This window comes from Chinchilla lanigera, unplaced genomic scaffold (assembly GCF_000276665.1).
Source record: "Chinchilla lanigera isolate Chin_1 unplaced genomic scaffold, ChiLan1.0 scaffold00055, whole genome shotgun sequence".
Lineage (NCBI taxonomy): Eukaryota > Metazoa > Chordata > Mammalia > Rodentia > Chinchillidae > Chinchilla > Chinchilla lanigera.
The window spans coordinates 9,611,850-9,627,019 of NW_004955456.1; the positions used below are offsets into that span (position 1 = coordinate 9,611,850).

A 15,170-nucleotide genomic window follows, 5' to 3' on the forward strand; every position below is an offset into this window, starting at 1 on the left:
CTCTCCATGTCCCCTTTAACCTGAAGCTCTCTGGCTTTTGCTATGTGCACAGTGTCCTCAAAATGCTATATAAGGTGATAAACTCTTTGTACTGAACATTTTCCACCCACATGCTCATAGACCCCAATTCTCTAAGATTACCCAAAGAAAAATGGCAACCGATGTGTGTCTAGCTGTGTTGCATGACAGCAAATGAGAGGGGACTTCTGGGCTCCTTCCCAGGAAGGATATGGGGTGCAGCAGACTCCTCACCATTCCCTCCAGGCCCACTGCCATGACAGAAAGTGCCTTGGAAGATTTCACTATTCCATGAACCCAAGCCCCAAATGTTTCCACCCTGAGCTCCGTGGTCTTCGCAGCAAGAATTCGCTGGAGGCAGCAGGAGGCATGGTTCATACTGGCCAGGCCAAGATCACCCTAACTGCACTCTTTCTTAGAGTCTTACAGCTTCCTGCACCGACTTCAGACTGCTAGCCAGGGCCGACAAGGAGAAGACAGAAGTCAAGTTCTGTCTAGCTCTGGGGGAGGTATGGGCAAGGGCAGGCTGGCTTTGGTCCAGCCCCATCCTGCAGGACATTTTTGCCTTTAATAAGACCCAACCCCCTGAACTGAAGAAGCCCTCTGTCACATCTCAGGGACTCGCTTCTTGACCTCAGGATCTGGAGCTATCAAGATGTAAATGGACAGCCAGGTGTGTGGGTGCAGGCCTGTAATTCCAGATCTCTGCGGGGCTAAGGCAGGATGATTTCAAGTTCCAGCCCAGCCTGAGCAACTTGGTGACTTAGGGTGACCCTGTCTTAAAAATATATATATACTTGAAGCTCAGTAAAAGGCCCTGGATTCAATCCTCAGTACCTGAAAAATAAATGCAAAGGACGCTACACTGGGAAGTGCTGAAGTATTTATTTTACAGGGAGGGAGATCAGGAGAGGAGGTGATCACTAATAAGATGCCACCAGAGAGACACTGAAAACCCCACACTGGGCAATGGGGCGACTACAGGGTTTGATTCTGGGCAGGGTTGGCCAGGGACGGCAATGGGAGAAACATGGGAGGTGGCAGAAGGGTACCACATAGGCAAGGCTGAGCCACGTCCCCTGGCCAGAGAGCCGCTGACACGGGGCCAACCCCGCCCGCTTCTCAGCTGCTTTGACCCCGTCTGTGAGCAATTAAGCGGCAAGCTCAAGGCCACACAGCTACGTCTGCTCCACTCACAGCACACACTCAGACACGCACGCACACCCTGCCACCCGCCGCACACACAGGCGCTCACACTCGGATGCATGCACACACGTCCATATATTAACTCTGATTTATAAGTGCACCCTAACCAGAGGGCAATCAGAAAGCAAGGGTTACTGTTAACTGAGGAGACGACTGCCTTCTTCCCTGTCACCTGCAGAGCTTGGGGGTGAAATGCGGTGAGCACAAAGCATCTTTGAGATTCCCAGGGCCCGAGGTGGGGCTGGCTTCCCCAGCCCTTCTCCACGGGCCAGGACTCCGGGTCCCCAGCGGCAGAGCTGCACTCGTCTGCTTCTGGCCTCCGGGACCCTTGCAGCTGAGACCACCATGTGTGCGCTCGGCCTGTCTCTGGCTCCGCATGGACCCAGGCAGGAGACCTAGGCCGGGCACATCTATAGGAGCCAAGTGCCCGGATGTCCAGGGTAGGTAGCATCATTCCTTCTGGGCCACCTCAGAAACTTCCAGAGCTGCAGCCCCCAAAGCTACCCCTGTGGGAAGGCTTGGGGGCAGCGGCTGCCTTGGGTTGTAAATGGGCATCTGAGCAGAAGCAACCTCAGAGGAAATAGAGGCTTGGGGGCCTCCCTGTCTCCTCTGGGTAGAGGGGAGCTAGGATGGAGCTGAAGCCCCCTCTGCACTGAGGGCCACGGTGAAATCTAGAAGCTGCTGTTGCTGCAAAGGATGAAGGAGAGGAGACCCCGCCAGGCCCAGGTCCTGATACGGGGGTGAAAGATGACACAGAGGAGGGGCAGAGTCTCACCCTGTACCAGCCCACACTGGGGACGCAGAAGACACGCAACTCCTGGCCTCCCAGGGAAGGGCTGGGGGGCTTTTCCAGGGTGCAGGAGCCTCGGACAGCTGAATGCCTGAGAAGAACTCACAGTCTTCATTCGGGGCCCCCTGCTGCCGTGAGGGGGCCCTGGGGGCCCATGAGCACCTGTTGGGCCCCTGCGGTCTTTCCGCTGTGTGGCTGCTCTTGAGGACGGCTGGGACCTGTCCTGGCTTGGGCTCTGGGAGCCCCAGCTTCTGCCGGCTACTTGATGGAGTTCTTAATCGTCCACCTCTGTCCCGTGCAGCCCCGGAGGATGAGGTCAATGCCAGCCAGGCCCCGGTTCTCCACCTCCAGGCAGCGCCCTGTGCCTTTATTCATGATGGCTCCATTCTGGAAGGAGTGTGGAGGAGACAGAGACCAAGAGAGATTCAACCACCGTAGTCCCTGGTACATGGATTTTCCTGGGGAACAAATGCCACCAACATTGCCCCCACCATGCAAAGGATCACGAAGGCCTCCTCTGGAGACCCTGAAGTCGGAACACACAAGGCGTGATTAAAATACATGGGACATTTAAATTTTAAAAAATGATTACAGTGTAAAACACATGTGTATTGACCCTCAAAGCACTCCCCTTCTCTTTGCACACCCCGATCCCATTGTCCTTGCCACTTTCTGAAGCAGTTCCGGAGTCCTCTTTCCTGAACGTCTTTACCTAGTGTGATCAAAGATACAGTGAATGCTGCTGCTGAGTGCCATCCAATAACAATGTGTCCTCATCTACCTTATGCACCAGATTTGGCACTGTGCAACTTCTGACTCTTCCACAAAGTCAAAATGACCGTGAAAGGAAAACGTTTTGAATGGATTCAGAACAGCGAGTGAGCCAGGACAGTGCAAGTAGACACTCACAAGAGAGGACTTGCAGAACCGCTTCAGAAAATGGCAGGAACAAAGGGAGGCGTGTGTTCCAAGTGAGGGAGAGTTTTCTGAGGGAGTTTCATGGGGATGTGTCTTTTACTGCAATACATCAGTAAAATATTTAAACATTCACCGTATTTTGTGACGACACTGAGTACATAAGCTCTACCAGGTTTGAAGAGCCGCACATGTCAGGTGCATTTTGGGGAGGAGTCAGGATGTGGAATTTCCTGTGACACTTGCCATCTGACATTCTCAGCCCTACTGGCTGAGAGTCCTTAGAGATCTCAGGGAAAGTGTGATGTTCTCTGCGCGCTGGATTAATCAGAACTCAAATGGCCTGGCCTAGCACGGGAACCAGGAAGGCTTCATCTCACAGAAACCCCCCCCACTCTTGCCTGCACGTGCTTTAGGTCTCCAAGCCTGATTTGGACTGAGAGAGACCCGGGTTCCTGGCTCTGCTTTGTCGGGGACCCCTGGGGAACCCAGGTTTCCTTCTGTAGCCCCATCCGCGGCTCACCCACCTGGATGAAGTTCCAGCGCTTGTACAGGCTACTCTTCACCTTGTCGCAGTCAAGGAGCTGCGGCAGCCGGCTCTTGGAGTTGTCCACTAGGCAGCGTGTATCAGGTAGGAGCGTGGTGGTCCCCAGTGCACCCAAGTGCAGGAAGCCTTCCTTGGTATAACGGGCGAGCTACAAAGACAGCAAGGTGGCAGGTGAAAGGGAGGCAGAGGTAGAGGTGAGGCCAGGAGGGGAAAGGTGGCTTAGATCTGCAATCTCATCTCTGCTTAATGTTGATTCTGCTGTCCTGTCCTATTTCCGTCCTGAAACATGCCCAACTCACATTGCCCCATGAAGCAATTCACCAGAGAAGCATTCAACCGCAGAAGTGTTAAAAGAGAGAAAAACGCAAACAACTGTGAGATACCACGTTTTAGAGAAGAGATTGCTCTCATTTTGGCTAAGTGTCAGCCTAAGATGATCCTCACACAGTAAGGCCAGAGGAAGGGTAAATCATTCTAATCTTTCAAAAGTGGGATGTCTAGAAAGAGATTTTGTGTAATTCCTATCATCTTGTTTTGAAATCCTGTATTGTTTTCACTGTTTTTGTGCTGCTTTGTCTTTGTCTTCATTGTTGTTATTTTAAAATTTTCTCTCTTTAAAATTAAAAGAATTAAATAAAATGTTCATCTCTTTTGAGTCAATAAGTCAGTTTTAGAAATCACCCAAAGGGAATAATCAGAATTGTGAACAGAGGTTTATGTACAAGGTATTTATTGCTACATTATTTATAATGGTGAAAACAGCAGAAATATCCTAAAGGTGCGAAACATTCCTTGTATATATTCTGTGCACAGCTGCTGCACTAAAGGTAGGGAGGGTTTTGTAGGTTGCAAAGATACCCACGGTGCCTTTCTCACTTGTAGTCATCCTTGGTAATGGTTCTGCAACAATTTCCATCATGCAGTGGAATCTATTTTCCTACTTCTTGAATATTCGTTGTGACTTGCTTTGGCCAGCAGAATGTGGCAAATGCAAAGATGTGGTTGGTCCTAGGCTAGAATTTTGACCCTCCAGGCTTCCATTCACTCTTAGAACCCTGTTGCTGGCATGACAGTAGCTCAGGTTGGCCTCTGGAGAGACATGTAACCCAACTAAAAGCCATCAACTAGATGAAGCCAACCTAGATCACACAGCCCTCATCCAAACTGCTAGTTGCCCCTAGGAGATCCTGGAACAAATCTAGGGAAAGCCAACCTAGCCTGGTTCAGCTCACAAAACCATCCAGCTACCCTGTGGACTCATGAGCAATAATAAACCATATATTTGTTATGCAGCATTAGCTGACTGATACAGAAGCGATGTTTCCTGGCAACCTTCCCCATGATAGGGCCCATACTAGGCTTGCAGCCTTCTCCCTTGCTTTCCCTCTCCTCAGAAGTTGAAAAAAATTGCCATTCTATCTAAAAACAAATGTATTCACCCATCTTTCAAACTACAGACCAAGTAATCAAAGTATGTGTGTAGAGGAGTATGTTATAAATGTGGCGTGTACCATCATTTAAAAACAGAAGTCACATGTATTCACTTAAGTTCTGCAGGCATGTTTTGAGGAGTCCTCTGCTAGCCCAGCCTGGGGATGGGGCTGTGTTCCCACCGAAAGGCTGGAGACCACATGAGAGGCCAGCACAACTCTTCATATTTGCTCCCATAATCCTACAAACAAGGTGGCTGTCAATTGTTAGTACACAACTGATGCCTACTAGCATATACTGGAGACATGCTTTGCATTGTTTCTAAGATAGGAATAAGTAATTTAATTTTCATGACAACACTGTGAGATAAGAGTCTATGATTGTCTCCATTTTATAATGGGGAAACTGAGGCGTGAAGACATCTGGACATCTGGCTGTCTTGGTCTCTTTCCGTGGGTCCCTAGACCCAGTGGCAGGCTGCCCAGCTCAGCAACTGAGTGGCACAGGGGTTTCCTCCCAGGTTGCTGGGGGATCCCCGCCTTGTCCTCAGAGCCTGGGCCCTTGTGCTCCGGAACGAAGCAGGAAGCTCTCTGCTCAGGAACATAAGTGACTCTTCTCTGGGGCCTAAGACTCTCTGCAGGGGTTCTCATCTCTTGGTGAAAGCTACTCAAAAGCCCTTGGCTCTGATCCCAAAAAGGGGACCCTGCCTGCTCCCCTTGAGCAAGTGACAGGGAGTTTATTAAGTGCCCTTGAAAGCGAAGCCGTTAACATGCGCTCTACCCCCGAATTAGTTCCAAATCAGAGTAATTGTCAGAGGCAAAATGGTAAGAAAATCAGAAGCCCTCCCTCCCCTTCCCTAAACAACATTTCCCTGAATATGTTTAAATTCACCAAATGCAAAGTGATGAATGACAGCAAGCTGCCTTTATGTTCAGGGGAAAGATATACACAGCTGCTTATTGAAATTATGAATCAATCTATTATGTAGCAGGCAAATGAGCAGTGCTAAGAACATTAATTAACTGAGCATATCTCTGACCCAGATGTTTAAAGAGCGAAGCTAAATGCCACCAGGAGTTAGAGGTTCTTCTTTCCGAGGCTTTTTGGGACATGAAAACAATGAGGTCCACGCGGCCAGGACCCGCAGAGGGCAAATGCCAGCCTTGAGCCACGCAGGTGGCAGAATGGGTGGGAGCAGGTGAAGAGGTCCTTGGTGGGGTTTCATTGTTGGAGAAGTCACCAAACGTGCTCAGTCAATATGTGCGGCCTCTGGGGAGGTGGCTGAGGGTCCCACACCTGGTTTCTTGTATGAGGAAGTCGGGAAGAGGGCACTGTGGTCGGAGGACGGTGGGGTTAAAGTTCAGCCAACAACAGATCTCACATCTGCTTTTTCTCCAAGCAGGCAGCTGACCTGCTGTCAACCAAATCCCCCTACTTTTGCTCCAGTCCCGGACAGGGTACTTTCATAGTGCAGTCTGCCTACGATGGCTGCTCATTCCCTCTTCTCCCTTCTTAAGGACATCTGCCACTTGTCCCCAGTGAGTTTTCCTGCCTCTGAGACACCAGCTCTTTTGCTGCTGGGAGATGCTCCTGACTACTCTTCCTGTAGGATGCCCTGGCTCCACCTTTCCAAGGCTTCTTCAGTGTGATTCTCTCCTTCTATGGTGTCTCCGCTAATTTAGCCCCCAATCATCCCTCCTCAACGTCTTGGAGCCACAGGGTTCCACATGCTTTAGTGTCTCTTCAAGGCATGGTTGGATCTCATTTTTCTGTGTTGCTCACCTTGATCATCCATCTACCAGCGGACAGGCATGTGGGCCGCTTCTACTCCTTTGCTGTTGTGAATCACACTATTATGTGCATGCCTGCACAATGCTTTGTTTTTCCCATGTGTTAATGTATGTTTCCAACTCTCTTTGTTGCTTCAGCCTATGGTAACTATGTTTAACTCTCTTAAGAACTGTCCAACTAATTTTCAAAGCAGCTGCACCACTGTATCCCCCCGTTATCAATGAATAGCATTACCGATTTCTACACACCTGGCCAAATCTTGTCACTGTCTCCTTTTTAAAAAACTTCTGGTTATCTTAGTGAGTATGAAGCGGGCAGTATGCTTTTGATTTGCATTTTTCTAATGATTAAGAACACTGAGCATCATTTCACATGCATTTAAGCCAATGTATATCTTCTTTGGGGAAATGTCTATCCAGACCTCTTGTCCATTTTATTTATTTTTGATAGAGCCTCACTATGTTGCTCAAGCTGGCCTCAAACTTAAGATTCTCCTGCCTCAACCTCCCTAGCTGCTGGGATTATAAGTGTGCACCATCACACCTGGCAATCTTTTGCCCAGTTAAAGAAAATGGGTTGTCTTTTTATTGTTGAGATGTAAGAAATTCTTTATATATTCTGGATAGTAGACCTTTGGCAGGTATAAAATTTACAAGTGTTTTCCTCCATTCTTGTTTTTTTCTCTTTTTTTGATAGTGTCTTTGAAGCATCAAAGTTTTTAATTTTGATGAAGTCCAATGTATCTATTTTTTCTTTTGTCACTTGTACTTTTGATGTCATATCTAAGACACCACTGCCAAATCCAAGGTCATGGAGGTTTGCCCCTCCCTATGTTTTCTAAGACTTTTATCATTTTAGCTTTTGTATTTAGGTCTTTGATCCATTTTGACTTCTTTTTCTCTGTAGTATAAGAGAAGGTCCCAAACACGTTCTTTTTCATGTGGCTATCTCGTTGTCCCAGCACCATCTATTGAAAAGGCTATTCTTTCCCTATTGAAGCAGCTTGCACTCTTGTCAAAAAACCATTGACTGTAAATGTGAAGATTTATTTCTGGGCTTTCAGTATTATTCCATTGATCTCTCTGTCTAGCTTTCTACCCGTACTACACTGTCTTGATTATTATAGCTTTGCAGTAAGTTTTACAACTGGCGTGAGTGAGTCTTCCAACTTAATTCTTCCTTTTCAATATTATTCTGGCTCTTCTGGGTCCTTGCATTTTTGTATAAATTTTACAATCAGCATTTCCACTTCTGCCACGAAAGCAGTTAGAATTTTGACTGAGATGGCACAGAACCTGAGGCTCTGTTTGGGGAGGGAGTATTCCCATGTCAGTGTTCAGCTTTCTTTTTTGACCTTGCCTTACTTACTGTGTTTTTTCTTTTTTATTAGTACATGTTTGAGATATAACGAATATATTCATCATGGGAGCTGGTACGTGGATATATCACATCTCCATTCTTTTTCCTTTCCCCCTTCTCTCTCTCCCCTCTCCCTCCATCTCTTGATCCCTTTCCCACCTGAAGAAGATCTACCTCCCTGTTTTCTATTATTTTGCTCTTTAAATTATTTATGCTTTGAGTTTCTCATGTAAGAGAAGCCATAAATAATTAACCTTCTGTGTCTGGCTTATTTCACTTACCACTGTGGTCAAAAGAGTCAAAGACTTCATATTACAGTGATACCCAAATCCCCATGCTTAGAGCAGCACAACTAGCATTAGGCCCTCTAGTCTATGAACACAAGGTATCTTCTTTAGTTGGAATTTTAACTTTTTCAACCTTGTTTTCCAGTTTCCAGTGTACAGTCTTGTGCACTGTGGGTTCCATTTGTTCCCAAGCATTTTATCCTTTCTTGATGCTACTGTGCACGGCACTGGTTTTCAATTCTCCTTTTCCAGAACATTCGCTGCTAGTAGTACCTCAGAGTCACTCTGAGCTATGGGTTCTGCCAGATTCCTGGGTTCCTGCTCTCTTGGGGCCACGGGCAGTGCTGCCTGGCCACGCTTGCTGCAGGCTCCTGCTCTAAGTGTGCCTGGGCCTAGCGTATCTTTTTAGTCCCCCATCAGCTGATGCCCTTCCCACTCTTCTTTTCCTTGCCAGGCTATGTCCTTCCTCAGTCTCCTAGCCTCGTGTTCCGGGCCCTCACCGCCTCGGAGGATCTTACCTCCCACTTGGCTGACAAGCTGCCTGCCCTACTCCTCAAAACCTGTCTTTCTTCCATCTTTATCAACTCCTCCAGTCTCTAACAATGTCCTCACTTTGCAAGTACCATGGGCTCTAACAATATCCTCACTCTGCAAGTACCACCCTCTCTCTCCTTTACTTTTTCAATCAAGCTATCAACATGACCAGATCTCTGCAGCCAGAAAACTCTTCCTCAATCACAGCCCCTTCCTAATTTAGCCCCTGGATCCTTGCTCTCTTATTCCTTAATGCCTTATAAACTGGCTCCCGCCACCGCAGCTTCACTGCAGCTGCTCTCTCAAAGGTCACAGGCTCCATGAATTTTCAGCGTCAGTTGTTCTTCCTTCTATTGTGCTCCAACTGTGGGGCAGACATTGCTGGGTGCCGGTGACACAGCCTGCACTGTCTTGGCGATCTCTCTATCCACAGGGCTTTCCACAGCACCTCTATGCTAACTTGGCGAGTTGTGCCAAATTTCTGTTTCCACACAACCTTATTCCTCAGTTCCAAATCTGCGTATCTATAAACCTACTGAACAAACTACATGGATGTCCAACAAGCATTTCAAGTTTATGTAATCAAAACTGAACTCTTCCTTCAATGTTCTTAACACCCTCCACATGTTTGTCAAACATCTGTTCCATCTCAGTAGTGGCAGCTCCATCCTTGCAGTTGTTTAGACCAAACACTTCAGCTTCCCGCTGCGTTCACCTCTTTCTCCGACCTTAATAGTCAGGCCACTGACAGTGTATACCTGGTCTCCAACTCCGCGGCTGCCTCCCTGCTACAAGCCATCTTTGCCTCTTGACTAGGTCAGTGTAATCAACTCCTAACTTATCTCCCAGCTCCTATCAGTCATTCACCAGTGTCACTATCAGAATGATTGCTTTTAAACGTTATTTAAAATTATGTTGCTCCATTTTATTTTTCATAAGATGAGATCTTGCTATGTTGCCCAGGTTGGTCTCAAACTCATGGGATCAACTGATCCTCCTGCCTCAGCCTCTTGGGTACCTGATCCTATAGGCATGTGCCATCATGCTTGGCTTAAAATTGTTACTTTAAATCGGATTATGATCATGCTATTCCTCTGCTCCAAATCTTCCAAAGGCTTCCCTTCTCAATCAAAATGGAAGTTCAAAATCCTTACAGTGAAATGAAAGATAGTGTAACCTAACGAGAGCTCTCTGAGCTCAATTCCCACCACTCAGTCGCTTGCTCCTTCTATGCCAGGTCTCCTTGCTGAGCTGTGAACAAGCTGCAAAGGCTCCCAGTAGAGCTTCTGCTCTGCTGCTCCTTCTCTCCTGAATGCTCTCCCCTCTGTTTTTTAAATAGCTCACTTCCTGATCTCTTTTAAGTTTCTACTTAAAATGTCATATTCTTGGGGAAGCTTTCCCATGGCCAACTTATTTAAATCTTCACTTGCAACATTCATTTCTTATCTCTTCTCTTGCTTTCTCTCTCCTCCAAGCACCTAGTTCGCTGCCCTGTAAAGAGACCAACAAAAATTCTGTTTTTGTACAACTCACATTATAGTGGAAGGAGCCAAACAACAAACTAAATAAGAGATAAGAGATAAAAGACAGTGTAATAGAAGATAATTGTTGCTTGAAGAGAAGGAAAGCCTTTTCTGGCTTCCATCTTTAAGCATCAGCCATGACAAATATTTGTTGACATCATGAATGAATGCCACATGACCTGTCTTCAAGGAGAGTGTAGTTTACTCCTGGAGACACCAGGTATAATGGCAGTGATGAGAAAGTGTGAAATAATTCTAGGAAATATACAAAGTGGGTTCAAAGAACCAGAATAGGTGGGTTCCTAATTCAGAAAATGGAGGTCAGAGAAGGCTTCCTAAAGGTAGGCCGTCTCAACTACTTTCCAACTACTGGAACAAAATATCTGACAACCAGACTAAATGGAGGAGAGCCCTATTTTGGTTCACGGTTTCAGCCTATGGTTGGCTGGTTCCAAGGAAGAGGGCATGGCAGCAGGCATAGTGTAGGAAAATCTGCTTAACCCATTGCAGCTAGGGAGCAGAAAGAGAAAGGAGGAGCCAAGGACAAGAATATATCCCCCCCCCTCAGGTCACACCCCAGTGACCACCTCCAACCAGGTTCCACCTCTTAATAGTACATTCAGTTATAAACTCAACAATGGGTGAATCCACTGATGAGTAGGGCACCACATGATCCGATCCCCTTCCTGGCAGGTGCTGTGCCGCTAAGCTATATCCCTGGCCCTCAATCACCTTCCAAGCACAGGAGACTTAGGGGGAACATTTTAGATCTAAACCAGAATGAAAGAGATCTAAGCCAAGCCCTGACAGAACCCTTCGACTGTGTTAGAAGGTGACCTGACCAGATCGAACAAGAAAGCAGTGTGTCCAAAGGCTTGAAGACCAGAGAAAATGCGTACTTTGAATGATCCAAGCATAGTTCACCATGATGGAGTGTGGAGGTGAGGAGAAGATGTACACTGCATTACATGGACACATCCTGCTTGGGAATCACAGCTTCATCAGAAGAGTCATCTATTGACAACATGACCCTTGAGTGGAGAATGAACTGCAGTGGATCCTGATGAAAGCCAAGGGACTGGTGGAGGTCTTGAATCAGTGGTGACAGTGAACGAGAGAAGAAGGTACACTTGAGAGGTGCACGCAAATTAAGAATTAGTCTATCTTCCTTGCAAACCAAATATTTTATAATTTAACTTTTATCGTTATAAGATGCACTTCATCTTTAATAATGCACTTTGTTTTAAAGGCTAGTTTGGTATTGATGAAGTTACCCAAGCTTCCTGCCATTTAGAATCTGCCTGTCTTTCTTGTCTCCTGTTTTCTTTTTAATTTCAACATTTTCCTCTCCTGTTTCAGGTGTATCTCTAGAAAATAGGGTATTGTTGGATCTTTAAAAATGAAAGGTGATAATCTCTGTCTCTTAACTGGAGAATCAAGTCCATTTGTACTTACTGTGATTAATGATACATTTGAGCTTATTCCTAATACCTTTCTTTGTGCTATTTGTCTACTTTTTCCTGTTTCCTTTTTCTCATTTACTTGCCTTTTCCAGGTTAGTTATGTTTTGGCTTGTTTGCTAAAATATTATTATATTTCATTGTTCTCTCTACAGTTCTGGAAATTATATTCCATTTCTACTATTTTATTGTTTACTCTTGAAATGTAGCTTTTAATAACTTAGAAAAATTCAATTTTATTTGATATTTTAACATCCCTCTTCTCCCAATAAAGTTAACATACATTAGGATGCCAATTTGATCACCTCCTCACTGTTTAGGATTCTGGTTACATCTCCCTAAATTTGACATTATGTTTATAATTTTATGCAAGAAGTTCTTGCTTGCACTTATTTATTTGGTTATGAATTTCTAAATAATTCATCTCTGCCTCAAGACATTCTTCTGGAGTCACTTTCTTGCTTCCTGAAGTAGTTCCTTTGGTGACTGTTTGTCGTGGCAAACAGATTTTATCTGAAAATGTGTTAGGGCAATTTGTTATGCAGCTAAAGCTCAACCATACAAGCATGTTCTTGGTAGAATAGGAGTTTGAAAATTATATTTGCTATAGTTTCTTCAGAATCTAGCTAGATGGTAGGGGGGAGAACTTTCAAGGTCTCTAATCTGCTCTATTCTTGGAAGTGATCTGATTATCTTCTCTCTGTATACTCAAACAATTATAGGCAAGACAATCTGTGCAATATGTTACCTCAGTGCGATGCTTGCTGTCACCAAGGTAATTCTAGCAGAGGAGAAGCATGTGTTCACACATCATGAACTAGTAACTGATGTCTAATGCGTCCTTCTCTGGGTTTATAGCTCCCTGAAAGCTGTTGATTCAAACTCCTCCAGTCATGGCCAATACAAAACCAGAAGCCAGATCTCTCTTTAGGGTCTAGATTTACAAACCTGAATTTCCCTTCTCCCCTCTCCCACCCGCTCCAACCTCACAAAATTACTAATCTTCCAATTCCTGCCTCCACATGTGTCTTTCCAGTCTCCTCTCCACCCCTGGGATTAAACCCATGACACTTGCACAGAGCTATATAAAATAAGAGCCCTTATTTTACTGTATTATTAATTTTTTTGAGACAGTGTCTCCCTATGTCACTAAGCTTCCTAGTTTGGGATTGAACTTGAAATCCTCCTGCTTCAGCCTTCCAGAGTGCTGGGATGACAGGCATGTAGCACCATGCTGGCTGCCTGGAGGTTTCTCAAAATCATGCAAGAGCCAACCTGCCTTCCCTGGATGGAGGATAACCCTGGCCTTCCTTTATCCCACCCTCACTGGTTCCTTAAAGGTGATTTTGTCACTTGTATAATTGTACTGTGGGTTTTGGTTATGGTTGTTGTTTTGAAGATACCAGCATCCTACCTATTTTTATACAGCACAAGGACCAAGAAAAGTGTGTTGCAGAAAGAAAATGCAGTGTAAATGACTTTTGAATTGAATGGGATTATTCTAGGTTTGGCTCCTGGGCCCAAGAGGGGAAAGGAACATTATTATCCATGACTGTAATGCACTAGGAAACAAAACAAAACAAAACAAAACAAAACCTCGGTGCCCAAATACAATTAATTCTCATTTAGGAGAAAAAGGAATTTTCTATTTGAGATGATCTAAGAGACACACACAACTATTAACCCAAATTTAACATCCTTGAGGGAAAACTAAAACATGCAAGTTATAGCCAGATAAACAACAACAACAAAAAACCACAGACAAATAATTGCAGAATGACTCTGGAACACAGCAAAATCCATTAGATTGTCAATAAAAACATGGCTTGCAATTGCTTTACTATTACGGGTCTCTCTCATCACTTTAAAATCAGGCACAGTCAGTGTAAAAACACATGGTAAGTGAAAAATGTAGTTTTCTCACCTTTTCCCCAGGAGACAGAGAGATGTGTTTCATTGATCTGAAGTTGCTTTGGGGTAAAATTTGTTTGTTGTCTAGCTGAAGGCCACAAGCACAGTTCCTTACGACTGCATGAATATGTATATATTTCTAATATCAAAAAGACTTTCTCCTTCTCTTCCCTGAGCGTGAGAGGAGCTGGACCAAGCAAGGGAAGAGGCAGCCCAGAAATGGCAGGAGCATTTCAGATCAGCCCCAGAGCCAAGCTCCTCCTGCTGGTGTGGAGGATATAGGCGGAGGGTCCTCTCTGTCACCACTGTACTTTGACATTTACAGAGGACCCGGCCTTTGGAGAATCCCAGTGACATATCCTAAACTGAATATGGTAAAAAGCACCGTCTCAAAATGGAGAGTGCTGGATGCCTGAGAAAGGAAGACGGCAGAGAAAAGAGAGCATGTGGAATCTGCAGGGCACGGAAGTGCTCTACGTCTTGATTAGGAGGCCGCTTCGCAGATGTGCACACCTGTCCAAACTCATCAGCTCGTGCCCTTTGAATGGATGTACTTTACTGCACTTTACTTTCTGCTTCCATAAAGTTGATTTAGAAATATATCTGGCTGCTAGAAGGCACGCTGTGGAGCCAGGTTTTCTGCAGAAATGGCCAGCGCCTGGGGGTCAGCATGGTCCCCACGTCCTCCCCCAAGCAAATGGTCTCCCTCCACCATCTGACATTACGCTGGACTCAAGTACTACATTTCCTCAAATGCACTTACTACTTAGGGTGAATGTGGAGAAACACTTGTGCCAGAGCTTCTAGCTTGATTTCCCTGCAGGAACACAGCCAGGAGTAGATGAATCACAGCAGTGAGAATGTGGGGAGGCAGGAGGGGTGAGGCAGGATCTGGCCTACACGGACCTGTGCTGGGGGGCCGCATGGAGAGGGGTGGGGAGCATCTCAGTCCCCTTACTGCCTCCAAGAGCACCTTCCCAGGCCCGCCTTCAAGGCTCCCTCCTGGCGGCTCAGCTGGGTAAGGAAGCAGACGCTGTCTCCCAGTAAGACAGGCCCTGATAGATGCATTTCTTTTCTGTCTCTCGGTGAGGTGCTAAGGTGGGACTGTATCCTGGCCCAGGGTGGAAATGCTAACACTGCTCACTTCTTAGCGTTATCTAAGTGAAATCTGTGGCCTGACAGACTCTTCATTTGCCAACTGGAACAGGGTTTCTGGCTCTGTGTTGTGTCATCAAGAGGCAGAAGAGATTAATGGGTAAGGGGTGGGATTCTGGGGTCTGCCCAGAAAATCCCAGCTCTGTCACTCCATACTTTTCCCTCCTTCCCTCCCTCTCTCTCCTCCCTCCTCTCCTCCCCCTTTCCCTCCTTCTCCTCTCCCCTCCCTCCCCTCCCTCCTTC

The 15,170-nt window shown here is 46.0% G+C and overlaps 1 protein-coding gene across 1 annotated transcript in view; it reads right to left on the bottom strand.

Annotated features, from left to right (window-relative positions):
- Positions 1 to 884: 884 nt before the first annotated feature.
- Positions 885 to 15,170, bottom strand: part of Wbscr17 (Williams-Beuren syndrome chromosome region 17) — a 454,663-nt gene continuing 440,377 nt past the window's right edge. Inside the window, exons 10-11 of the mRNA XM_005396732.2 lie at positions 3,457 to 3,624; positions 885 to 2,401 (exon numbers count right to left, since the gene is read on the bottom strand). Coding sequence (XP_005396789.1) covers positions 2,273 to 2,401; positions 3,457 to 3,624 — 297 coding nt within the window. The 3' untranslated portion in view covers positions 885 to 2,272. The remainder of the gene's footprint in view (positions 2,402 to 3,456; positions 3,625 to 15,170) is intronic.